The sequence below is a fragment of the Plectropomus leopardus genome, chromosome 16, assembly GCF_008729295.1.
Source record: "Plectropomus leopardus isolate mb chromosome 16, YSFRI_Pleo_2.0, whole genome shotgun sequence".
Classification (NCBI taxonomy): Eukaryota; Metazoa; Chordata; class Actinopteri; order Perciformes; family Serranidae; genus Plectropomus; species Plectropomus leopardus.
In genome coordinates this window covers 10,159,262-10,187,122 of record NC_056478.1, presented here as the reverse complement: position 1 = coordinate 10,187,122, position 27,861 = coordinate 10,159,262, and the positions used below count along the sequence as shown (strand labels likewise).

Sequence of the window (27,861 nt, the reverse complement as noted above, 5' to 3'; positions counted from 1 at the left end):
TAGACATCACATTTATTTTTTACTTGCATGATCGGACAACTGCATGAGGCATTACACTTACCCTAACACAAAGTTCAACTGAGCTGCACAGCAAGCCCTGCAGAGTGCTGCACACACACTCTGCCACTACCACACACTGATGCAAACGCAGCACTTAATAAAACTTCTTAATAAACAGGTACTAATAAAAATGGCTTATTGCACCATTTTTAACATCAAGGTATTGTGATACCTTTCTGGTATCAGTATATGGTTCAACATTAATCTTGTGATGTGAGTCAGTCCAGTCTCCAGCCTTTAGGCGTCATCATTTAACAGGGAGCACTTTGCGACTGTGAGCTACAACACGGTCTAGATTTTAGCTCTACAGCATGAACAATTTGTCACCTCACCTCTGTGACCCATTTGTCTTCATTTTCCTAATAGCCTACTCAATGCATAATGATTTGTCCAGAAGAATACAGGAGCTCCTCCTGAGAGTCGCACTAAACAATGCTGCCGCTCTGTGCATTGCCTCAGAGATGAGGAAGTGGACGGCATTTTTCAAAACCTGCAGATTAGAGATGAATTGAAAACACAGTGTTGTGTCGAGTCACCTCACGGTTTGGCCTTTAAGCTTCTACATTCAGATTACACTTCTTTGACCGTCAACACTAATTGAGATAGACAAGCAAACTGATGGGCTGCTCAAACAATGTGGATCTGAACAGGTCTTATGGGACCTGGAGAGACTCAAATGCAGATTAGCATAACTCCATATGCTCTGGGCTTCCTCGTATGCTGCATCTGTATTTGTTTTTTTAGGATTAACAAAACGTCAAACTAGCCCCAGGGGGCTTCAGTGAAACCCTACAAGTTATTAGTCTTAATCCACTTTGAGGCTCTCGATAGTCAATACACTCGCATAAAGGAAGCAACCATTGTTTTTGTGACCTAATATATTGATAAATATGGTAACAAATGGTAGTTCTGCAAATATCGCCTGGTTCAATCCTGTCTTAAGGCTATAAATTGTGCATTTAAAATCATAATTTGACCAAGAATTAAAGCTCGAATATAGGGTTAGGCAATATGGCTTGAAATAATATTGTGATATTTTTAGGCTATATCATGATACATGCTATATCTCAATAGTTTGAAATCTCCTCTAAACTTCTGTAGACTACTAAAATACCAAAATATTAAATGAACTACAGTTACAATCAAGTCAAGTATCTACTGTCATATAATAAAGTTAAATAAAATACTACTATAATTTATTTTTAAAAAAGTATTATTATTAAAAAGTAAAATAAAGTACTGCTATGGTAAAGGTGATTAAAGTACTGTTATACTAAAGGTAAATAAAGTACTGTTATACTAAAGGTAAATAAAGCACTGTTATGGTAAAGGTAAAAAAAGGTACTGTTATAATACTGTTATGGTAAAGGTAAGTGAAGAACTGTTATTATAAAGGTCAAAAGAAACTATTAAATAAAGTACTGTTATGGCAAAGGTTAATAAAGTACTGTTTAAGTTACATTAAGTACAACAAAGAAGTTAAAGTATTGTTATTATAAAGTGAAATCAATTACTGCCATGATGAAGTTTAATAAAATACTGTTATAATGAAGTAAAAAAAAGTCTTTTTATAATTAATTAAATCAAAACGGAAGCACTAGTGCTTTTATTTTGAAGCACCCAGCGTGCCTCGAGCTGAAGTTTTGATGTTTTTGCTGTAAACTTTATGCTTCTGGTTAAAAGTTATTGCGTGTGTGCTTGTGTGCATGCCAACCCTAATGCTGAAGTGAGTCTGACGCCAGTGACTTATAAAAAGATGTAACAATTTATACTCAGTGTTTGCGATACACATCCTTCGTGGAGCAGGCAGAGAAACATAAGTATATTCGATATACTGCACTTCCCTACTTGAGTATAACATGAATTGCTGCATATTCTGCTGAATATATTCCCTCTAAAAACGACAGATTCAGAAGGCTCACACAGTCAGGAAGCACATGGTGGAGGCTAAACGACGACGCAGGTGTTCAAACGGACTACAAAGTTTTCCGCCACCTCAGACCTCGACTAGAAAGAACCTCAACTTCTAACAAGGGGAAGAGGCCCTTCAGGTGAGGCGCCATTAAACAAAACTTTCCAACTTCCCAGAGAAAATCTATACTCCCTGTTACTGCACAATGGCATCCTCTCTGCTTGGGAGAGTGGAGATGGGGCTTAGAGCTGACAGCGCCAAACAACATGTAACTGGGATTTGGGAAGATGGCTGGGGGCCACTTTAGAACTGCCTGTGAAATTACTCTCAAGAGAGGGAGAGGAGGGAAAAAAGAGAGGAGAGTGACTGAGAGAGAAACATCTCCTTCATCAGGGGAAGTGGCTGGAACTTGGTCTGTGGTTCGTACTCACTGCCTGGGGAACTCCATTAGACCCTGATCCGACTGGATATACACACACGCACGCACGCACGCGCACGCATCGACACACACACAAACACACATGTACAGTAGGGATATAATCCTACAGATCCAGTCAGCATTACCTGCAGCCCTGGAGATTTTTGTTGAGGGCAACATGTTACTAAGAAACAACTCGGCAGTAATGTTTGAGATCTTCTTTCTCTATTTCCGGGTGTGTAATTTTCTCTGGCCTGTTGTTATCAGTCACCATGTCCATAAATGCAATGTATGGGATGATATGAAAATTTTATGTCGTGATTATCCTGGCCAAATAATTGCAATTTACAATATTATCCTGACAATCATCAATTGTGCTTAAAATTTTTAAAAAGGCACCAAAAATATACTGAATTCCCTTTACCTTACATTTTTGTAAAGGGCCAAATATTTTTAATTGCATCACAGATAGGATGCTCATCTTTTTTTTTAGTGAAAAAGGTGAACATTTAGTGAAAATCAAACCAAAAGCCAGGCTTTGCAGCTTTTTGAGATGACATATCTTTCCAATAGCAAAAAAAATGCTAATGCTTGATAGAAATCCTTTGCATTTGCATTTCTGGGAGCATGGTGTGCCAGCTGTTTTCGCACAGTCTCTTTTATTGTGGTTGCCTAGTAGTCTTTTTGGGTGCTACAGGTAATCGATATTCACCATGATAATTTTATTGGGGGTGTTATCGCGATCTGCAATAAATTTGTATATTGTCCTATCTTCAGTGATTGCCAACTCAGAGGGTGATCTATTTTCAAAATGACTTATTCTGAAAAAGGTAAAATGCAGTTAAGTTGCCTTGTGTGTTCACAAGACATAAAAAAGACAAACTCTTAAACATATAGTACATAGTAAAGTTAGTAAAATGTGCTCATGTTGTAAGATAAAAATGCCACTGTGGTTTAGCTTTTTATTTTCTAGCTTTAAAGAGATTTTTTTTTAATTTATTGAACATAATGTATTTCACTATTTAATTGCTAAACAGTTTGAAGAGCAAAGGGTAGCTCCTATAGTGGCACATAAACTTTTTAAAAAAGGGATTTGTTTGAAACTGAAAAGCCAACAGCTCAGGAAAAGAATAGAAAAAGGGTATAATTTATAAAAATCAGTTTACAACTGGACTAGAGAAGAATTGAAAAAGGCATTCCCAGGCTGTAACACCGTGGGGTTGAGGAGTGGAGGGTTGGAGAACACACCTATATCCAGTCGTGTCTACTCCTCCTCCTCCTCCACCTCCTCCTCCTCCTCCCGGACCCAGAACCCCAGGAAAAGGATGCGCTCAGTGCACTGTGTGCAGTTCTGAGATAAGGCTCCTTCGGCAGAGGAGCGGCCTGGCTGGCTATCGGGCCCTTCCTGCTCCGCTCTCTCCCCTGGCGGGGGCTGGGGCTGGGCAGGGAACACAGGGAGGGCCCGCTGAGGGTCCCAGAGAAAAGGAGAGGGTGGGAAGACATTCAACAGGCCGCCTCCTTCAAGACACTCCAGTTCTATCTCCCCCTGCTAATGTAGCCGATGGAAAGCCAACGGTAAGACATGTGCCAAGGTGCCAAGATACTGAGGCCAACATATTCAGGAGGAGAGTCAATCAAGCCAGCAGAGGGCTGGGTGGAAAAGGTTCAGTGATTGCATGTGAAACTTTGTTGATCCAACAAGATCAGCAGAGAAATTTGATTTGATTTGACCACTGAATACATCCAAAAACCTTTACAGAGCAGGTAAAGCTACTTTTTTTTCTTATTTCTGAAGAGAATAAAATACAAGATTCAGGACTTTCACAGATGTCCTCACAAGTTTTTTTCTTTAGCCCTGAATCTTTGCACATACTGAGGGAAATCTTAATCTTTCCCTGACACTGTTTAGCTTCAGAGTGCAGAATTAACCAAATATCGCCCTTTTGTGGTTTCCTAAACCCCCTGAAATTATCTCAACATTACCAGGAGCAGCTGTGTGTGAGAATGCAAGTGTCTGAATCAGATTGATCCCACTGAGCAATTTAACATTGAAAAGACATTTAATACATGTTTATTATACATCTATTTGTCTTTTGGCATTTAGATCTAGGTCATTCAAGGTTGAAAAGTGAAAGTTAGTGGACGTCTAGTCTGAGCCTGAAGAGTAAACAGAATCTGTGTACATGACAAAACAAACATTCATAATGTAAACATGCAGGTATGCAGTACTTTTGTGTTTGTGGTTTTTAGATATTTTTAAGATATTTAATGATTATTTTAGAATATGGTCTATAATTGAGTTATATGCAGCCAATAAATCCTGGTCTATAACAAGGCTTGGAGATTAAGCTAAGCTTGGAGACGATGTTTAAATGACGTCTGCTGCTCAGTGTGAAACGGACTTTATCCTGCCAGCTCCCTGGTACAAAGTCTGTGTAATGTCCAATCGGGCCCATGTGTGAACAGAGCAGATAACTGTCCAGAGAATTCACAGTGAACAAGTTCACATGTTGATGACTTTTCTATCATGCTGCTTGCCAAAATGAGAAGGAAATAAACGCTGGTCAAGAATTACAGTCGAGATTCAAAAGCTTCTTGTGGTAAAGGGCGATACCAAAATTGTCAGACAAATTCATGAGACAGTAAGAGACACTGTTTTTGACCAAATTACCAACCGGCTACGTGGCGGCAGTGTCATCCCATCCAAAGTGCCACTCCTATCTTAGAGCAAGCGGAGTATTTCCAGTCAGGGTGAATGCTTCTGACATTGACAATCTCCTGTTGTGTTTTGTGTCTGAAAGCAGCGCTTCTCAAATAAACTAGTCACAAGTTCTTTTTTTTCTCAGCAGCATTTAAGGGAGTATGAGTCAAGGGGCTGATAACTGATCCGCTGATCTGGACAAAGATGATGAGATCAATGGACGAGAGGAGCGGCTGCTGCAGGGTTTTAAAGTCAGCACAATCAATGATTAAGTTTCACTTTAACTGTGCCTTAAGTTCCTCTGCTCCGTCTGTGCCCAAAGTACTCTCTGCACTCTGAGACTTTTGCACCAGTTTCTGACGCTCACAGTCAGGGCGGATGACAATTTATTCGTAACTTTTCAACTGGCTGCAGTGGCATTGTGTCATTACAGAGTGGCCTGTGTGTAGCCACAGACTTTATAAGCGAATAGATGTAGCTACTGTGATGTCATCTATCGGTGTGCCATTTTGAAGCCTCAAGTTTGGAATTTTGGTTGTCGCTGCCAGTTGTTTGGGATCAAGAAGCAAACGCAGTTGGACGAGAAGTTGGAGCTGTGCAGGAGCGAGGGGTATATCTGACTCACAGACTGTGGTGATGCCTCACAGCCTGTCACTCAAGCAGCCCTGCCCTTAAAAATCTGTAAATTTAAGCCTTGAGAAAATGTAAACACGTGATTTATATAAAAAATGACCCCTTGTACAGTTATCATGAATGTTGAAATTAGCTATAGAGACTAAAAATGTTTTTGTACCAGGCTGTAAACATGTTTATTTCAGCTGTTAAGTTTAACATTGGGGTCTGTGGGAATTTCCTCTGTGTTGGAGCCAGCCTCAAGAGGCCACTCAGGAACTGCACTTTTTGGCACTTAGGCACTGGCTTCATTTTTCAGCCTCTGAGGCTGCCGCTTGTGTGTAGCCAAAGGTCTCTGAAATGCATTGACTGGTCCTTGTCTTGAGTCTCTGGATCTGCACATGACATGTCTAAAAATGTTTATGTGCCCGATTAAAGGCAAACTAAAGCATAGCAAATGTCTCGGCAATAAACACTTGCTGGTTACAGCTTTTCAAATTCTTTTCTCAGTTTCAAATTACATTATATATCTTTGTGCTTTTTCAACTGTTGGACAAAACAACTGAGTTGTCTTTTTTTTTTTTTAATAGACTACATGATTTATTGCAGCTCTGATTCCTGGCATTACCACTTTAGCAATTAATAATCATAGTCCTTCCTATATTTCTTGTGAACATAGAGGTCATGCAGTTTTGTAACAAAGCATTGGTATTTTGGTCACTCTGTTTCCCTGATGCAATAATAACACCAGAGAATGAGGTTGCTTTTTTTTTAAAAAAAAAAAAAAAAAAGGTGTAAACTGGGGCATGCAACTCTGACAGTGGTAGGTTTTCATGCATAACTCAACTGTAAAAGTTGCTTTTTTTTGGTCAACTACTGAAGTACAAAGAACCTTAAATATTTAATTCATTAACATTTTATATAAAAACCAGGCAATGACCCCGACAAGATGAAAAGGCAGTGTTAGGTCTTGTTGACAGTATTTTTTTAATTGAGCATTTTTTGGCTGCTCCACAACAAACAGTAACGAGGTCAGCCTTCCCACTACCAACCCTTAAAGTCCCTCAAGTTGAAGGTATGAGGTTTGAAAATAACAGAGATCATGAAACATAGTGTGTTTCCATCATGAAAAATCTACACTTTATGTAGTTTTGTGCAAAACTGGACTGAAATGTGGAGGTTTACTTGTATTAAAAGTTATCAAAACAAATAAATATGTCTTACTAATACTTACTAACCTTTCCAAAAGGTATAAAGTCGCCTTCTGGCTCACGTTAATTAGAATTTGACAAAGTTGCAGTCGCCCATTTATTTTCTTTAAAAACTGCCTGTTTGCATTACTTGCCGTTTCTTTTTTTCAATAATTTCCAGCCAATATTGGTTGGGTCTGTAATTGCATGAGTGTGCCCTCATTGTCCTGCCACAATAATAAATTTGGCGATACTCAAGGTCTATGGATCAGGCCCTGATTAGCCAGCTGTCTCTCCCTGATGAGCACACGAGTCCAGCAGCCCATCCTTCATGAGCCTGATGTGGGCGGACAGAAAAACATGTGGATACCTTATTTCGTGGTAAATAAGTAAACCCTTCGCTTGACCATCGATATTTTTTAAGCACTGTCACTGCCTCCTCATGTTTGGATTCCTTTCCTGCTAAAATTATACAACAAAGTTAAAAACAATAAAACGATGTACCCTAAGTAGATAAAACGCCACACACGGAAGCGTCCACAAAGCAATACTTTTGCTAAAGGCGTACTTTCTGTATGTAGTTAAGACAAAACAGAAAAAAAATGGGGTTTGAAAAATTGCACTTTGTGCCCGGTGCAAGAACGTTTATCATAAGAAACAAATGAAGACAACATTATGCATGCGGCATGACTGCCCTGTGCTTGTTCAACATTGCAAACGCTTGCCGACAATGCCCCCCTCAAGAGCACAGGGTCCCCCCACCCCGACCCCAGAGAGGGAAGATACAGTGATTATTTTCCCCAGATGTGATTTATTAGATTAAAGAGTCAGTGATTAAACGGTAGTCGGCGGCTGTAAACAGCCGAGAGGGCTGGAAATCTTTGGGCGGTTAGCTTCACCAGGCAGTAATTACCCCAGCCCCATGTATTCTAGCTTAGGCCCGTAACTAAGAGACGGACGCCCTCTTTTTCTTTTTTGTCCTGCGCTAATCTTTAAGTGTCAGCAAGCTGGCATGGCCAGGAGGGAGCAGTCCGTAAAACTGCCAGGGAGGTAGGTGGTAAATGTGTGTGTGTGTCTTTGCAGCAGGGGGTGGAGTGGGAGGGGTGGGTCGCTTGGCGGGTCTTGATATTTTCAGCGGTAGGAGCAAAAGGGCCTGTCAACAAACATGCTCAAGAAAGGGAGAGCTTTTGCTTGAGGCAATTAGATGTTATCTGAGAATGAATTAGAGCTCTTCAGCTTCACAATGAGCCCGGCACCCTGCATGAGTGCACCGGCCCATTCAAACTGCCACAACGCACGTTTACACCGGCCTCCCCTTTCAACAGATCAATTCTGAGGTTGATGGACAACTGAGCCAAAAAGAAAATCTCTGCTTTGGCGCCACATTTCTATTTATACTGTCACTTATACAATGAAGCAGTAAGTAAAGAATAATCCTGTTAGTGTAGACCGACAGGACAGACTCCTAACACTTTAAAGAATGTAAGCCAACGATAACACTACATAAGACAGAAATGCAGCTTTTTAATGAGAGACTGAACTTTATGGATCAGAGAAGGTGGATGGCTGAAGTGTGACTTTTTTTTTTTTTTTTTAAATCTTGATCCTCCACAAAGCTACAAATATTTTTCCTTGACCTTTCCTGAGCGACTAGGGGGAAAATGCCTCGCCCTCCAACACATATATGCCCATATTTTTCCAAACTGACATCAAATGTAGTCAGTATTAAAGTGAATGCAATGAGCAAGCAGTGTGGGAGAAAGTCATCACCAATGCAAACAGCTAACCTCTTATGAACAATGAAAAACCTTTAAAAAACGATGAATTGAAGGACCTTTGGAAATGTGAAAATTCCATGACAACTCTGGCTATGACAAATTGTGAGATTTTGGCGATTTTTACATTAAACATGCCTTTTAAACCCACAAGCAGGTTCAGGTAGTATTTAGAATAAACATTATAAATACAAAATACAACAATTTAAAGTTGTTTGCCTCTTCGCTAAACCAAAAAAACCCAAGCCATTAGCCCCTCCCCAGTGCTTTAAAAAAAAAAGCATAAATAACACAGACATTCCCCAAGTTTATGCCCTAATGATGAAAGTCAACATGTATAGAAATAAAGGCTTTAACCCTTTGAAAACTGGAAAAACATCACTTTTCTTGTTCTATTTTCAGATGCCTTTCACAATTATTTAAACCTAAAGCAAATCGGTGTGATTTCTTAAAAAACGTGAAAATGATCAACTTAGTAAGAAATGATCAACAAAATGCAACAAATAAGGAAAATGCTCACAATTACATATTTAAAAGTCTGTTTCAGAATCACTATATTTTACATGACTATAGCAATTAAAGATATATGAATGGAACCATTTTATGCCTTTAAAACAGCCCACTTTCTCGTTCACAGGCCCGAGCGGCAACCAGTGAAACCCATTCCACAGTTAAAAAACATTCCTGTACCGAAAAATCTTTCTGCCTCTGCGCCGTCAGCAAAGTTTCAGCGCTCGACTCCGCCCATCGGCTCCCTGGCGCCTTGCCGACGCATCTGCCAAACGCTCGAGCCCCCAACCTCGCGCCGCCCCTGCCCCATATTCCTTATGATGGTGGTGTCGGGGGAGCCCCCGCTGACGTGCGATCCTTCATGTGGACGACGCGTGGGCAGGAAATACTTGCAACAGGTGCCACCCGATGAGGCCTGAACCTCGAGCCCTTTGTGCCTGAGCAGGAGTGGGAGTGGGAGAGGCCACGGGGTCATGCTGACCTGAGATCAGGGTGAGGCGTACCGACTGTCTGACTGGAGGGTTCAGACGGCAAAACAGGCCTTGCACCAAATTATACTCGACCATTTTTCTTCTCTGACATTTTAAGGAGTAAAGAACTAATGAAGAGGTTGATTCAAGAAATATAATGTTTCTAATGTCGTATCCGTCTACTGGAAACTTAATTCAACATAAATATGATGTCATGTCTTTTGAGGGTGAGTCATTAAGCTGAAAATTTAATTACGATGGTTGCACTGAGCTAAAATAAAACTATATATATTATGGAAAAATAAGTGAAAAAAATTAAATCTATTTTTTTACAACAATGAAAAAAAGAATTTCAATAATATAATTTTGTCATCAGAGATTGTTAAAAAAATAGTTTTAAAAATAAGAAAAACAACAACAACAAAAAGCTTTAAATGTGTGAAAAAAAGAACATAAAACCAAAAATTTGTCTTTTTCAAAACACACACACCCTGAAAGAAACATAGAGGCAAATGTAGGTGGAAAAATAAAACTATGGCTTGTTTCCACCTTTCATCTGAGCTGGCGGCTTTAAAAAATGACTAACTTTTGTTGATGTATGAATCGGCGGGGAGTCTATTTATCAGCAGGCCCTCTGCGGTCGCCCGCCTGGGTCCCTCAAGTCACAAGCCGCGTCGCTCCCCTTTGACTGATTAATTAGCCAATCAGAGGACATTTTTCACTGGGCGGCAGAATGGTTTATTTCAGCTAATGCCGGGCTTTCGAGCTGAGGCCCGTTGGAGCCTCGTCGGCTCTTTCGGCCTGCCTGAGTGGCCGGGCAGAGGGGCAAGGGAGATAAATCAAGCTGGGCTGGCCCTCCATGCGGCTCCCCTAACTAAACCCCCTGAGGAGGGCACGGTGGTGGAGAAGGAGGAGGAAGCAGAGGGGGACGCAGGACGGCCAGGGGCACTGCTCGCCCGCCGATAAGCACGGGGAGCACAGGGCTGCCAAAGTGCCTTCATTTAGAAGTGGCCGGGGCTTTTTGATATCTCGGCAGAGAGAGCCTGTCGTTTGTCATGCCGTGAGTAATTGTGTTGAGGGGCACAAGAGGAAGCAGGAGACGGAGGGGGCTTGCGAGCGTGGGATGGGTGATGGATAACAGAGAGCCGTGTAGATGGACAGGTGCTCCAACACAACTTGATAACCCTCACTGGTCAGAGAGAGTAAATAATGGTTTTAAGCAGACGTTTTCAGGTGGCTGCACGGTAAGGTGGAATGAGGTTGTGGGTGAAATAGTGGTCATCTGTTTATCTGGTTGATAATGGTTTGTATTCAACAAATGCTTGTCGGAAATGTGGAAATTATTTGTTTTTGACTGAGGTCAAAGTTAGTGGTGGTGTTGGACTGGATTCAATTTTTTTATTTTTCTTTTTACATACATGAAAGGGCAGGATATTACGGACACCTCTCAATATAATGCAGTCCTGACGAACTAAACCACCATGAACTATGACCCTTGATGTTAAAATATTTAAATGTATTACAACATCTATGCAGGGGTGCACATTTCATTTCAATATCAATGGGGAGACACATATGAAGGGGGGGGGGGCTGGGGGTCCTCCTCCAAAAAGTTTATAGCATCACTTTATTTCCTGTGTTGTAGTGAATTCTTAAGCACCGATTGATGCATTTTCAGCATCAATTTGTGGTGTAAATACCTGTAATTTTGCAAAAGTTTTCTACTACTTTAATGTTTTTGTGCCTGATAGGCAACATAAAAATTGACTTTATGGCAGAACAGTTGAATGGGACTGCATTAGATTTTACAGATGTACCTAAAAAAGTTGACATTAAGTGTACGTGTGTTAGAATTTTAAAACTTTAGTACACACTCTTTCATTTATAACTAGTGCTGGGTAATGATAATGGACCTCAATATATTTTAAATACTTTAGCATCGCTGACACCTACATCCATGCTTAGGCCTGTTCAATTCTTTTTTGATGAGATATCTGATGATGTCGAAATTATCAAAACGTTCTTGATTAATGCTTTTTTAAGCCCACTGAGGGTCAGACATGGACTTTTTGTTTCTATATCATCTAATTGGTGTGCTGTGGTCTTAAATGTACTTGTCATGTCCTGTATGTGAGTGCATCTGTGGTTGACGAATATGAAAAACTCTCCTCTTACATTTTAGTTTTAACTCCAAAAAGACATTTTCATCTAGATAGATCATACATCAGGGCTCAACAATAAGAATTGCCCGACTGTCAGAGGCGAATCAAATGCTTTGGTTCAGCTAATGAATCTGGCAACTCGCTTTCCCGATGGGGCAAGCAAAAAAAAATTTTTAAATTAAAAACATTTTTCCTGAGTTGATGATGGATTTGCCAAAGAGTGAGCCATCTCTCTTCCTACTCATCTCTGATGAGAGCTGCACGTGCTCAGTAGTGATCAGGTCCTAACGAGAAAGTGGCAGCATGTAAAGACAACAGACTGTAAAAGTAATGGACTTAGCTTCAGTGACGTCACCCATTGATTTGTGGACTCCAGTTTTGAAGCCTCAAGTTCAGCATTTCGGCCATCACCAGCTTAGTTTTTTGACCCTATCTGAGCAAGAGGCTGGCACCGTGAAGGAGTGAGGGGTGGATATGACTGAAGAGTCCAGGACACTATTGGCAGATAGCCTGTCCCTCAAGGCAACCCACCCTTAATTTTGCTTTGTGCGTCAATAATATGAAAACAGGTGAGTTACATAAAATATGTATATATAAAAAATATGGGAAGAATGCAATGAGCAACTTAAGAGGAAATTACCCCAAAATTTAAGAAAATAGTAAAAAAAAAATTAAAAAAATAAATAAACAAGGAAAATGACCCAAGTACTTAAAATAATTCTCATTTTGTAACACAATTTTAAATATACCAGTATCATGTGTATGTACTTTTTTTGTAAAAAAAAAAAAAAAAAAAAAAAAAAGAGCTCATATGCACTTTTAAAATAATTTTCTAAATCTACTAATATCTAAAAATTAGTAGGACATGGCTTGGGTAACTTGTCCATTGACTTTTCACCCTTGTGTTCCGGAAAAACAAACCAATCCAAATGTTTGAATACTTGTGAAAGCCATGTAGATGCCACACAAGAAAAGCAATGCTGATCCAGGTTTCAAAGGCTTAAAACTTAAATTGTTTCTTTTTTTTTAAACCCACACTGCTCCACTGTCAGGACAGCAGGTGTGCACGACAAACAGAATTTAAAAGACAGCAGTTCAGGCAAAACAAATGAATGGATGGAACTTAGTGGCTACCTGTACACAGATATGAAGGGGTTGATAATCTGTCCCATGTGCTCATTTGGTCTTTTCAACACGTCCATTGCTGCGTTAAATGATCAGAGGCATGTGGGACAGCTGTCTGTGTGTGTGTGTGTGTGTGTGTGTGTGTGTGTGTCTGTCTGCGTTTCAGGGAGCGTTGTGAGCAGCGATAAGAGGCGAGCAGGAAGCACATCACTGCGGAGGAAGGAAAACCCCAGCAGTGGGGGACTGGTGGAAAGGGAGGCTGGAGAGACAGCAGTGGGTGGTGGGTGAAGTGCTGGAAGATTCACGTGGGCAGATCTGGAGGAGCCGTTCCAAATTTGGTCGGGTCTCCTGGCCTCACCTCGCCAGGATGGAGATATGTGATAATGCGACTGGCATCTGCCAATCAACTCCACCAGAAAAACCGAAGCACTGAATGTTGATATATTCACTACTCAGGAATACTTTAGGGTACTGAGATTATCGCACGTGTATGGAGTGCGTATTTGGTGGCGGACTACGGTAAGCACAGATCAGGGTGCGCTGAGGGTCACTGGCAGTGTCACAGACACACTCACAGGAGATCCTGCACAATGCCTAGAGCTTGATTGGTCCATCACCCTCTTTACCTCTTCCCAGCTACCTCAGATGTTGCTGGGCTTCAACACAAGGCCTCATGGGATGCCATTGTAATTGTGTTCAGTGTTTTCGATATGGTCAATGGTGTCCCTCCTGGCTGAAAAATAACAACCCATAACCAAACGATTAGGGAGGAAACGATGGTGTGTATTGCTTGCATTTCCAATGTTAATCAGCTGGGGAGCAGCAGCCATTGTGATGTTATGGCTCAGCACCTGCATGGGGAATAGGAAAGGTTTTTCTCGTGCAATTTATGGATTTTAAGATGCCAATTTCTTCAAGCCAAACGCTTGAGATAAACAGAGGAAGCCAGCAAGAGGCTTTTCTGTGTCTCCGAGTCCAAAAGCTACATTTGTCATTGTCCTTCTGGCTCTGTATGGAGTCAGCAGAACTTGTGACACCAAAGATACCAGTATATTAAATGAAGATTTATTAAGTCAAAACTAAAAAATGGAGAAGTTCTGTGTCTGATTGTGTCACTTCTCAGGTCTTTAAAATGATGATCCCACAGTTTTTGTTCATGCAAAACCAAGCCCCATCTGTTGGCATCTAAAAAACCACCTAAAAATGTTCTTACAAATCTCATCGGTGGAATTTTCATGATTTTAAATATTTAATACTTATTCAAAGGTTCGCTGTGCAGGATGTATGGAAATATGGTGGCAGAAATTGCATTCAATAAGAATGTGTTTTTATGAGTAGAATTAACCGAGACATTAAACACTAGCTCTAAATGGGACCATTTGCATTTTCGGGTGGTCCACCATAGTTAGCAGGAGACGAGCCAAGTAGTGTTGGCATAGAAGAAACACTGACTTCTAAAATGAAATAGCTTTATTCAGTGTTTTTACCGGTTCAAATCTCCTGGTCTGAGCTCTGCAGATAATTCAACTCCCAGTAAAAACCTCCTAAACAACGAACACTGAAGGAATCCTAACTGGGAGTTCACACTTGGCACATGAGAGAAATTCAAGCTGGTTGCAATCTGCAGTCCTCACTGTTAGATGCCACTAAATCCTACAAACCGCATCATGATTTTATTCGCCAGTATTTTTAACAGAGTAAGACAGGTTATGAGTGATGTGATTTAATTATAGTCTATGTAAATTTACAATTAAATTCAGCTGAACCTTCGGTGCCCAGAAAGTTTCATTGTCAGACACTAATTTTTATGTTTAATTTCTGACAATAAAAACTCAAGTGCTGTTTTGTTACACAAATGCAGCAAAGTTTAAATAAAAAGTTAAAAAATGGAGGAGCTGATAGTTTTCTTCTACCTGCTCCTTTTCAGTCATGGAATATGTATCAGAGTTTGAGTCTAAATCTGATTGTTGTGCATTAACATGACCAGAACAAATAAAAATTCAATTAAATTAAATGAAGAGCTAAAAACAGGACAAATTACCAATAAGGTTTTGTTTTTGATAAGTAAGCCAAAGGACCATACTGGGCCTAAAATGCAACTTGCTCCTGTCTGAGCCTGTAAGCTACGTTTAAAAGCACGAGAGCCAGCATAACGCCAAATGGCAAAGTGACGTTTGAAGTGACCAGCAACTGATGCCAAGAGCAAAAAGAGAACTTTTTTGCAAGCGTCATCATTCCAGATTTCTGCACAGCTCACCCCGATTTTGATTTGCCTTTAATAATGCCCGCTGGCGTTACAACTACCTGATGTGAGCGCTCCAAGACAGAGGAAGAGAAGAGGGGGAGTGCGGAGAGAGGAGCAGGGGGGTTAGAGTGCAAATCCCTTAACTGGATTTAGGTGCTCTTGCCGCCGTCCATGGCCTGTTGGCAGTGTTAAAGCTGCACACTGTGACATGGCTAATCTGAGGCCACAGGCTGCTCGGGAGCTGGGCCCTGTAGAAGAACAAGGATCACATGATGCTGCAGCGACTGATGGAGGCCATCAGCAGCAGTGGTCATCCTTAATTACCAACACAGAGGCAGATAAGCTGCAGCCACCTGGCCAGAGGTATGTCATCTCCTCCCTCAGTGCACACTTGACATTGAGGGGGTTACGAAAGATCACACACCTGCCCTCTCCGCTTAGAAAACTACTGTTTCACTGCAAAAAGCTATTTACACCTAGGATTAGGAATGTTTCAACAGATATTTTGTAAAATTACTTCTTAGAGGCAACAGGCATGATCACGCATGATTTCCTGTTTTAGATGTAATTACAGCACAAAGCAGGGACACATGAGTATTTCACCATTAATGTGTCCCTGCTTTGTGCTGTAATTACATCTAAAACAGGATAAATCTGTGCATCAGTACAAGAACGTAGAGTTCCTCCGATCATAAACTGACTGCTGACTGACTACTGACTGAAGACAGCAGAGCACACTTTATTATTTATCATGTGTCAGGCTTTAATTTTTATCATGTGTCATGCTTTAACTGTATGAATTACATTCACGTTTAATATGCTGTTTGTTTTACATATTTTTGTTTTTCAGCATGCCCGTGTCTTATGTTGGATTTAATTTGATTTTGATGATTTTTTTGGGAAATATTTGGATAAGTAAAGATTGTTTTATGACGGACTGAAACCAAGTCAAATCAAATTTTATTTCCAAAGTTTAAAGAATGCAGGATTTTTTTGTTTGGATTTTCAAAAAATGCTGTGTTTGCAGGTTAATCTTTTATTAAATTGAATGCTGCCTAAATTCAAAGTTATGACAGAAGAGGATTTGTTTTCATTGTGGATGTGGGAAATAATCTTGATGCTCCTTACCTGCTCTTGCTCTTGGTCAATGGCAGATCTTCCCCTCTTTCCAAAGATACAGTTAAGGTCTGTTTCACTTCGAGAGGACAGGTCCTTTCCTATAAGGAGAAAAATTAATAAATGTTCAATATCATACAGCAATTTACAACTCTGTTTAAAACTAAGCATGTTTTTTGGCTAGCACATTGAAATTAGACTAATTAATGGCACAACTGCAAAACAAAAAAAAATATTACTGTCAAAGACCAGTAGGACTTTACTGTAGCAAATGTACCAAAAACGTGACCAAAAAGATTTCATAGTCAAACCAAAAACATATACACACCCACTAAATAAATAAATATAAAACACAGACATCAAAGGGCAACAGTTTTACCTAGGCAACATGTAATGCTTGCAGTTGAAAGCATGTTTGTGTATCTGTGTATGTGTGCGTGTGTGTGTGTGTGTGTGTGTGTGTGTGTGTGTGTGTGTGTGTGTGTGTTGGGGGGTTGAGGGTAGGGGGGAGGTGGTCTGAAGAAGGTTTGCGTGGTTTGCTTCTTTCTCCAGGGATAAAACGGCAAAGAAAAATAAACCGACGACGAGCTCTGCCACGCCACGCCTCCGGATTCCCATTTTCAAGCCGGGCCTCAAAGACTCCTGGAGCACAGTCGCTGTCTCAAGCCCGGGTCCTGTTCGTACAGCTGCATCCTCTTCCTTCAGCGGGGCTCTGATAACATTTGGTTATTTATTGCTTTTAAACCTCTATCTCCCCGACTCTTGGCTTTGAAAATCACAGCACATGCAGGTCTAAGAAGTAACACCAAGAAAGTATGCTGAAAATAAATGAGGAGGGGGAGGGTGTGTGTGTTGTGTGTGTGTATGTGGGGGGGGGGGGTTGTCACCTAGTGAACTCAGGTCAATCGTAAAATTATGCCCAATCTGACCTATGTGCTGTTTGGACGAGGAAGCACCCGTCAAAATTCTCAGGCTTTCAGGTGAAAGTGCAAATAACAACGTTCTGATAAAAAGGAGCTTAAATGGTAAAAGGTGGCTGAGTGTCATAACGCAGGATGAAGCATGTGCCCTGCTGTCGTGCGGTGGAAAGTGTTAGTGAATACATGCTGGTTTCCAAGGACACGGTTGAAATAGCAACAACTGTCAGTACAGATAACTAGTCAAACCAGACCAACAGACCACAGAGGCTCAACTGAGAAGTACAAACATCTGATGCAAATTACTAAAAAATAAGATTGATGGTGTACAGTCATATCAGTCATTTCAGTTTACAGACTCAAATTGGCTGAAATGATATTTGTTTCGTTAAAAGCCAAGAGACGGCGATAATACCAACCACACACAGCTGCGGATGGAGAGCTGTAGTTAAATTCTGCATCAACCACCCTCGCTGCTGGGACAGGTGATGGATGGAGGTAGCAATTAAAACTGGGTTACTGGTTTATGCTGTGGGCCGCAGACCTCAGCAGCAGAGATTTTGGTGCCTTTCCCTACAAACAAAGGCCATCAATCCTCAGCACAGGCTGTGAGGGAACCAGCCTTAACAGGATATCAATAAAAAAGCAGGAGAGAGTAAGGAGGCGGCCTGTGCTGAAGAGGAGATGTTTGGAAGATTTTGTGGCCACAACAGACACATTTTTACAGTTTTAATATCAGTTTGATAATTAATTTCTACATGGTTCCTGTAGTTTAAGGCAAGTTGAATTTGAGGCTTTTTCAATGCCGCTCTGAATGACTAGGTGGCAATAAATCCTACACACTGGACCTTTGAATTTGCACTTCCCTCATGTCAAGGGAGTGACCGCTAGCTAAGATACAGTGCATCTTCTGCTCTGAGCATCCCAACCAGAAACTAAATATAAGTGTGGTTAGTTACGCTATCGTGATCTGTGAGACACTAATGTGAGAGGCATTCGTTTAATTATTATTTTTTTTACTAGATGTCACTAGTTATTTTGAGATTTTACAATGCAACGTCAGAAAAAATGATTGATTAAACACATTTTTAAGACATTTTAAAGATCAGTAGGAACCCTGATTTAAGAAGCAACACTTTGACTTTAGTAATCAGTTATAGACGAAGCAAATCATTAGGGGTGGGAGCCTCATGATACTCAAATCACAATATAATATTATTGCAATTTTAGACATTTCTGCGATATGCTAAGTACTGCTGTGACATACTGTATAGTGCATTTATGGTTAATTATTACATTTTTTCAACTTTATTATTATTATTATTGTCTGTGTTGATACAATATTGCCACGCATATTTTTTCACTACTGGATATGAAATCAGGTTTTTAAATGTTAAGTGGTTGACCTTTGTCTGCTCTCTGCACATCCATAACTATGAGAGTAGTACCTGACTTTTTCAACCTCTCGTGTAACAAGCTTAGCAACACTAAATCTATTACCAAGACTTAACTTGGCAACAGATTCGCAGGGAGGGGAGCCGGCATCGGAGCAGTCAGTGGAAGCATGCAAACAGGCGTGGCTGGTTATATGTTGCCAGGTAACCCTTTGGTTGCTCATGCCAATCCAAACCACAAATTGGACGCAATGAAGCGATGCCAACAGGAGATGACTACAAAAATAACAAATTTAGTAATGAAAAAAAAAAAAACTTTTTGTAGCTGTCTATTATCACTGTGAGAGGACTAAAATGTTTCCTTCCTAGAAATATGAATTTGACAGATTCATAGTAAAAGTGCCCCTTAAACTTTATGCCTGTCAGACCACTTTATGCAAACGGAGCACTCAACTCTCAAGTTTCCTATCAAGGTATGACTCGTTTATAGACAATCAAGCAGTGCCAGCGTCCCTTCTGTTGCATGACAACAGTTGCCGCTTCTTTAAAGTAGAAACAAGATAAAGTGGTGTTGTGTTGCCAAAGACAAGTTTACTGCCTACAGAGTGACAAACCAGCCCAAGATTGAATTCCTGTGAAAATATCCCCAAGTGAATTCCCCCTTAATTGCCTTCTCCTCCGCTTTCTGACAGTGTGAGAAAATAAAGATACTGAAAGAGAATAGATGTCAAATGTCTGCATGTAAAAAACAGCAGCAGTGCAAGGTACTACCTGCTCTTTAGCTTCCCCTGACTTTCACAAACAACTGGTGGTGATAATAGAAAGGATGTCCTCGAATGGATTAGAACTTAAAGTCCTGCGGGATCAGACTTTAATAGTTGACGACAGGTTGGGGTACAAGTGTATCCTAATGCAAAGACGATAACAGAGGCCCAAGTTCAGAGTCAACACTATTACTCAGTAATAAACAACAGACGAGCGGGGCTGTCACAATGACAAAAACACTTGAGCGAGGTATTGTTTTCAGTGCTTTTCTTGGGGTCAGTGAGGTTGTCTTAGGGGGGAGAGGTGGATATAGCTGTGAGGGTTCAGGTCAAAACTTAAGTGCAGCAATTTAATAAGCCTACAGTTGAGAGCTGCAACAATTAATCAATTAGTTGTCAACTAGTAAATTAATCTCCAGGTAATTCGATATGATCGAGTAATTTTTAAAGAAAAAAAGGCAAAATTTGCTGATACCATCTTCCTAAATGTGAATATTTTCTGTTTGTTATTACTCCTCTATGATGGTATACTGATTATCTTTGGACTGGGGACAAAACGAGACATTTGAGGACGTCATGTTTTGCTTTAGGAAACAATGATCGACATTCACATACAATTTTCTCACATCTTATAGACCAAACAACTAATCGATTAATCCAGAAAATAATCGGCAGATTAATAGTCAATGAAAATAAACATTAGTTGCATCCTGCCACTGTTTGGCCAATATTTTAACAACATTTGAAATAAACACACCTAGATAATATGTCCTGATTAGGAAAAAATATATTTAAAAAACTACAAAAATGTCTATGGAATAACATTCTCTAAACACTTACGTTGGTAACAAATCCAAAATTCCAAGAAGAATCAGTAAACGGTGCCGTGCTGTTACACTAAAGAATATATAAAAATACTTAGTTAAATAGAACTTATCAAAACGAGCGTCACAAAGGGTTTAAGAACATAACAAATAACAATAAAATATGAAGTATGGCTTGAATAACCAGGCAAGTGTAAAGAAAAAGGAGGAATAAACTTTAAAAAATGAATGATTTAAAATGCTAAACACCACGAGAAAATGTAAAAAAAAAATTAAAAGGAGAAACTATAAGAACACCTTTTGGTTAACATAAGTCTTCATAAGTGATTTAAAAAGATACTGATTTAGCAAGTTGAAGTTTCTAAGATTAATCGCTCAAAATCTGTTTGGACACTGTTTGGATACATTTTCATGGACAAAATTTCAAAACGTCTCTGTGACTTCAACAAGGTGTAATGAAATTTCTATGACCATTCACACGGTATAAAAGAACAATGTTCCATCTCAAAAATGCAGTGCAATTTAACAGTAGTAGTGAGGGTTACTTTGGGTTTTTAATGACCCCTTATGTTAAAATCATAACATTATTTTCTTTTGTTCAAAGCAGTTCCAGCTAGCTGGCATACATGGAGGGGGATACGGGACTTGAGGAAAAAAATTAAGAATCGTACGAGATGATAAACAAAATGTTTTCAAACACTGGCGCATATTAGAGCTACGTTACGTCTACATCTAGTCTACATAAAGTACATTTGCTGTTTATGTTGCATTTCATGGAAGGCTATCCTCTGCAGATTGCTGTACCAATTGATTCCAGTACATACAGCCAAATTCCATGACATCTCCAAAACTTTCAATGACTATTACTAATTCTGTGACTTTTCCAGGCCTGGAAAATAAGAGTGAAATTCCATGACTTTTGCAGGTTTTCCATGTAAAATTACATCATCAAACTGCTGCTGACTCCAGATATCGGACACCAACTGAGGCAAAGTGTCCTGCTGCATGAGTCAGAAGGTCTCAAATTGAGCAAAAATGCGCTGTTATAAGTTGTCTGCCTTCACTTAAGTATGTATAGAGACTGAGGGCAGAAACGTGGTAAAATCTAGTGCATCTGATCCACCAGGGACAAACTCTTTTTTTGTCTCCTGCCAAATTAAGATCACAAAAACACTGTGAGACAGTCTGGGTGAGAGACTGAGGCCACATTTTATCTGGCGGGGTCATCTAATGGGTCACGCGGCCCCTGGGAGGTGTTGTTTTTGGGGGCCCGGTAAATGGACATGCCAGATGCCCCAAACAGGAAACAGGAAGTTGCTATTGAATGACGTAGTTTATAAAAGGCTCTTCCAGGTGAGGCAAAAGTTAAGATATTTTCTTTTCCCATGTATGCTGACGTCATGAGGTACATCTGAACCAGATAACAAAAACCATTATAGATTAATCACTTTAACAGATGTTAAGATTTGATGAGCTTGCACTACTTACTATACAAAGACAGTCTTATTAAGACAGTGTGCTTGTAATCACTCAGCTATGCTCAAAGCTCAAGTGAAGCAGCTCAGCAGTAAAATATGGGCTTGTGGTTGTTCATTTTGGTCTCCAGTGGTCCTGAACACCAAATTCCTCCTCATGCCTATCAGTGTTCTGGCCTTGACCAGCAAATCTTGACTTCCTGACGTGTAAAGGAGTAATGAAAGTTGAAGGAAGAGTTATTAATAACCTCCCCTAGCATTGACCGGGCCAACTGACCCGGCACAGGCTGACAGAGCTCTGATCAGCATCTGAGGTCTGAGCCAAGTGCATAAGGCTCAACAAGGGGTTAAGGAGGCTTTCTGTCTGTCTGGGTGGATTGTCTTAAAGGGAGAAAACTAAAAAAAAGTGGAGAAACACACTGGGTTTGATGCAGGCAAAAAGAAAAAAATGTGCCGAGCTGAAATTATTGCACAGTTGCACCAAAACTGTTTTTTCTAAAACGCAGGTACACTTTAAGGCTAGAATTTTTCTCTGTGATAAACAGTTGATCCAGTTTGTTACATGACAATAGAGAAACAATTTAACAGGTAATCAATTAATGACTGTTAAGACTGAAAAAAGAAAACACTGTGCACACAGTTAGCATCATCCTGTGCTAAGTTTATGCTTTTGTTTTGATGCTGTAAAGACCTGTCAGCTGCAAAAAGACACACTCACCTTTAGTGAACTTCATGTAATGGACCCTCTTTTTGGAGGTCTTGGACTTCTCTTCTAAGCTGAATCCTTTTGGCTCCTCTGGTGGTGGAGACTCTACGGATAATATAGAAAATATAGAAAGTTAAGCATGTTCACGCGTAGTTATGAATTTAAGATGTTCAATTTTCTTGCACATCTTTGCCAACTTGGATAAAACTGCTTTCTACACGTGCTTTGTTTCCCATAACAGTGACAATGAAGACACTGTGTGAAAGAAATTGTAAATGTTTTCTCTCCTAAATGTTGCACTGCAGCACCCTCTACTGTCCAACTGATGAACGAACCAACCAGAAAAAGCTGCATTTTGATTCAGCGAAGTCATATAGTTTCAAATGAAGCCACAGTGGTGAGGTAACCACTAAAAGTAAGTTTATGTCATGAATCAGCTCCGGATATTGCAGAGTTGTGTGAGTCATACAGTAAGTAACACATATGTAATGCATGGCCGTTTTCTGTTACCACCAACCAGTTAAAGAGAAATCAAAATGTAATCACAAATACATTTAAAAAATGCAATATCCTTTAGCCAGATTTAGTCAACATCTTATCAATAGCTACGTTTTTTTTTTACACAATCTAAAGACAACAACGTGCTTGAACATGCTGTGTGAGTTGTGGTGTTGCAAGTGGCAGTAAACTTTAAGGAACTTGTTTTTGGTTTCATACTCAAATCAATTAAAGACATTTTCTTGAAAGTCTCCCTCTGCTCAAAAATGTATTTTTCTTCTGTTTATGTCCAATAAAATGTCTGGCCTTCACTAAACCGACCACTGTCAATGCAAAGATTGTCACTATGAGTGTTTGTCTGAGTTTCAAGTTTACGCGAGGCATGCTACATTAAATACATCACTATTATAAAAGACAATCGCTGTCTTACACAGGAAACACATATCAACAGGGGAAAAGACTTGGACACAACAGCGGCTAAAAGAACCTGAACCCTGCAGCGCAGGTCATAAGTTATATAAAAATCTCAGCACATCTATCTGCAAATATTTATTAGAAATCTTGATTACCTAAAACAATGTGAACACACATTGTAACAGATATTTACGTATATCTCACAACCTCTGTGTCAGTCATCTACATCTGCCGGTTGCTGATTTTAGTGACTCCTCGTCTGAGTCAGGGTCTGACTGAAACATGTATGGCTGAATCTCTGATGTTTCCCCTAAAGTGAACGTTAGCCATCCTGAAACACACTGCTCTTTCACCAATCCACCATGCACTAACATGCATTCACACTGCGGTTTGTACATACCGGTGCTGCTGTTTTGACCATGGCAGTTGTTCAGTTGAGCAAGAAGCTCATCGAAATCATCTTGGTGGGCGATCCAGTTATCCTGTAAACACAGCAGATGTCAACATGACAGAACCGACAATAACCTCAAAAGTACTATGGCATATAAATATGTATGCGTACTCTCCTGGCTAAAGCTAATGCAGTTTAAGACAACAGTCCTGCCAAAAATCCATCTTTCATTAAGGTTATAATGTTTGCTTTTTTCCATTGAAACTGTTTTAGAGAGATATTGATTAAACTGTGTGGTTATTTAAAAGGATGAAATTAGGTATATATCATTTTGTCCGACCCATATATATGAATGAGAAAGTCTTAGTAGCAGAAACATCTCCCTGTATAATGTAATAGCATTACTATAGTGCTTTTTACATTGTCTTCTGAATTGTATAAGAAGACTGTCAATTAAATCCGTCCTGAAATGAAGGTAATTTAGCAACTGTAATATTTCTATGATGTGCTAATTACACATTCTCTCTAAATTTCTCATAGAAAATTCACTCAAAAAAAGGGTTCAAAAACACTGAGCAACATCATAATTGCACTCCAGTGTTAAATAAAAGTTTTCTTTAACGTGCTCACCTCATAGCTGGCAGTGGTTCCAAGACCGTAGTTGTTGTTTTTCACTTTTACTTTGATATGTTCAGTGGAGCCTTGCTCACTTCTGCCCAGGCCCTTAACACAAAATCAGAGGACACAACATGTGACACAGATGTTTTACTGACCATTTACTGACAAAATTCCACTATTGACCGTCTCACCTTGCCCTTGGACCAGCCCATCCGCTCCAGCATCTTCTGGCCGAATTTGGAGTCATCGTTACTCCAGGCGCTGTTCCTGGGGTCAACAGACCACTTCTGTTTCCTCCGGGCTGGAGAGAGAGGCAACGTCATTACATAACAGACCTCAAACAAAACATTACATTACCGAGCAGGGCAAGAGACTCACACTGGAAGGTGACTAGACCTTATGCACACAGACCTGTAGGTGTGCAGAATCGAGATAAGACAGACCATGCGGTTATGCATTACTGTTACACACAGTTCGATATCGGATGTAATTCTACGTTAGCCGTCTCAATTGCAATGTGCATTTTAGAATTTAACTTAAACACACACATTTTCAAACGCCATAGTATAATAGTCTTACCTGATCAATAAATCAGATTTCAGCCCAAACGTTAATCAAGTTTATGAGATGTTGTGCATATGTAAACATGTGGGACAACTATAAACATTAAGCCTTAGGGCCCGCTTCAATAATACACACACTCGTGTGCCTCTGTACATAAAATGCGCTTTCCAAAATACAAAAAAACAAAAACATTGATATTATTTTCTACTTCATTTAGTTATTTTTTCATCAGTCCTACACATAAATATCAAATATTCATTAACTTTCAGAATTATGCCTTTAAGTCTGTTTTTTGTCATAATGCCACTATGTTTTTAGATGCACTAAACACACACACATACACAAATGAACTATTTTCAATATACTACATGCAAAATGGATATATTTCTTTTAATTTTGAATTACCATAGCCTAGGATATGTCACTGCTTTGCAGCAACATTGATTGTGAGAGTCCACCTAGTGCAGTGTTTTTTCTCCACATGCCAAATATGATTTTTAAAATGACATAATCTGGTGGAAAGCAGTAAACATTACAAATTGCAAGACAAAAGCCCAGAGTAACACTCAGAAATAATATATTGCATGTTTTATGTTTTGTTGCCTGTGGGATCAAAAATTGCAGTTTGAATGTATTTCAATGGCAACTTTTTTTTTGCACTTTTTTTTTCATGCACAGTATGAATGTTACAATTTAGTTTACAACGTGTGTTTTGGACATATTGTGGGAGTTGAGCTGGAAATTCCAAGATTAACCAAAACAAACAATCTTGCCCAAAACGTATGCCATGTACATGAAAATAGCCAAAATTATCAACAAAAAAAAGAGAAGAAGTATAAAAAGCGGGTTAAACGCACCAAACAGTCCCTAACAGTAAACGTGACAGAAATGACAGCGAAAGCGACGCTTTAGTTTGACTATGCTTAAAGATAACAACGTGCCACTGCTTACAAAGGGTTTATTAAAATGAGGGCACATATATAACATTATATGTTTGGTCAATGAGAACAAAACATTAAGCTAAAGAGAGCTAATGACAAGTTATTGCAGTTTAGGTGCAGAGTAACTTCAGAAAACACGTGTTTACACTGACTGGTGAAGTAATGCTAATGCTAATGCTAGCTACCCGAATAGTTTTAAAAACATACAACAGTTTGAACATATTTGGAAGAAAGCCTCTTGGCGGTTGGTAGCAGTGTTGTTAGCGAACACAATATATAGAAATACATATTGTTACATTAAAGAGAAAAGTAAAAATATCCGTCAAAACTGTAGAAGAAATGTACTCACGCTCAGCAAGCATGGACATCCTGGGGTCCTTAAACAGCTTGACGAGAGTCGTGTAGGCTTCCCAGAGAATGCCTGAAGACAATATGTGCCCACGCTTGGGATTTGTTGTAAACATATCGTTAAACAAATATTAAATGTGGATAAAGCATATAAGTACGTTTCTAGTTTAATTAGTCTCTTATATAACTCCGGATATTATCGATATTTGTTAATAGTAGCCCTGCAAGTCATAGTCTTTGCCCACAGAGGGCGCTACAGCCACACAGCTGCGGCTTAAAACGTGCAACGTGTGCAGGGATTTCACTATAATGCATCCATGGTGCAGGGTCACTAAGGTTCATTGAACCCAAAACTACAGCCTAATAATATGTCTATAATAATAGAATGTCACATTGAAAGAAATTAAATTCAACAAAAAAGGTCACATGTTCTTCTAATTTCTATTAAAAAAACAAATATCACAACACACATTATCCTTAAAACTAGGATCAAATATTTTTTTTAAATTGCAGATTAAACACATTGAATTACTGCATGTTTTCCAAAATACTAGGCAAGCTGCATGGGTGCATTATAAGACAATTGACCCCTGGGTACAGATATGCAAAAGGTCAAAACACTTTTCAAGACAAGACAAGCAAACTGGTGATGTTGCCTCTTTTTATTGCTGTTCTGCATCTCTGTTTAGTAGTTTTGTGTATCTTTGTGGTTGTTTTGTCCGTTTTGTAGTTATTTCTGTCATGTTATATGCTGTCCCTTTGCATCTCTTTGTGGTAATTTTGCATCTCTTTATAATTGTTTTGTCTCTCTTTGAGGTCATTATTTGCCTTTTTTGTCGTTTTGTGTCTATGTATAGTCACTTTGCATCTTCTTCTGGTCATCTTGAGTTTATTCCTGGTTAGTACGTATTAATTTACACTTTGGGCCCCTATGCCTGTGCCCGGTTAGCTTGTTCAATAATCCATCCGTGACTATATGCAAATAAGAATATTGACTTGTGATCAGCTGATATCAGCCCAATAATTTATTCATCAAGCTCCACCCAAAATTACACTGTGATCTGTCAAACTAAAAAAAAAAAGTCTTATGTAACATGTTCTTGCCACAACACCTGCAGCTTATGTCATATTCGAACTGATGCATGTGATGCACTAACAAGATCAACAGCTTTTGGTTTCGTGCTCCTTCTTGCACTGACAGAGATATCACAACCACAAGCAATCATTAATACCTGAGTATAATGCAGAGAGCTGAGAAGCTGCTTCTAAATGATGGGAACAAAGTAGATGATGAGCATCACATGACTCCAAATAAGTTACTCATTGAAACATTATTCAGTTTTTGTTTTTGCTTCCTATGAAAACACTTGAAAGTGTAGCAAGAAGCACTTGAAGGCAGCAGCTTTAAACAGCAAACGGCTTTAGCTGAAATGTGGACCGACTGGATTCAACATGAATATTAAAGTTGTGTTGTGTAATTTGGACTCAACAGACAACATACTGACTTAATTTACAAAACGGTAACTCAGGCATGAGTAGAAAGCTTTAGCTACCACACAAAAGACTGCAATAATATCAGATCAGTGAACAGTGTTTTCCAGGATGTTACTGGGTTGTTGCTGTGGTCTCACTTGTAGTTCTGTGCATAAGCAGCATCTGTGGGTGCCCTGCCCCCTCCTCTCTTTATCCATGTTTTACCTAGATTTTTTTC

The 27,861-nt window shown here is 39.6% G+C and overlaps 1 protein-coding gene across 1 annotated transcript in view; it reads right to left on the bottom strand.

Moving 5' to 3' along the window:
• The window catches only part of pinx1 (PIN2 (TERF1) interacting telomerase inhibitor 1), a 29,920-nt gene extending 3,720 nt beyond the window's left edge, over window positions 1–26,200 (bottom strand). The window contains exons 1-6 of the mRNA XM_042503643.1: window positions 26,152–26,200; window positions 24,489–24,598; window positions 24,310–24,402; window positions 23,689–23,770; window positions 22,389–22,481; window positions 16,309–16,397 (exon numbers count right to left, since the gene is read on the bottom strand). Of these exons, the coding sequence (XP_042359577.1) occupies window positions 16,309–16,397; window positions 22,389–22,481; window positions 23,689–23,770; window positions 24,310–24,402; window positions 24,489–24,598; window positions 26,152–26,170 (486 nt within the window). The 5' untranslated portion in view covers window positions 26,171–26,200. The remainder of the gene's footprint in view (window positions 1–16,308; window positions 16,398–22,388; window positions 22,482–23,688; window positions 23,771–24,309; window positions 24,403–24,488; window positions 24,599–26,151) is intronic.
• Between the last annotated feature and the right edge of the window lie 1,661 nt (window positions 26,201–27,861).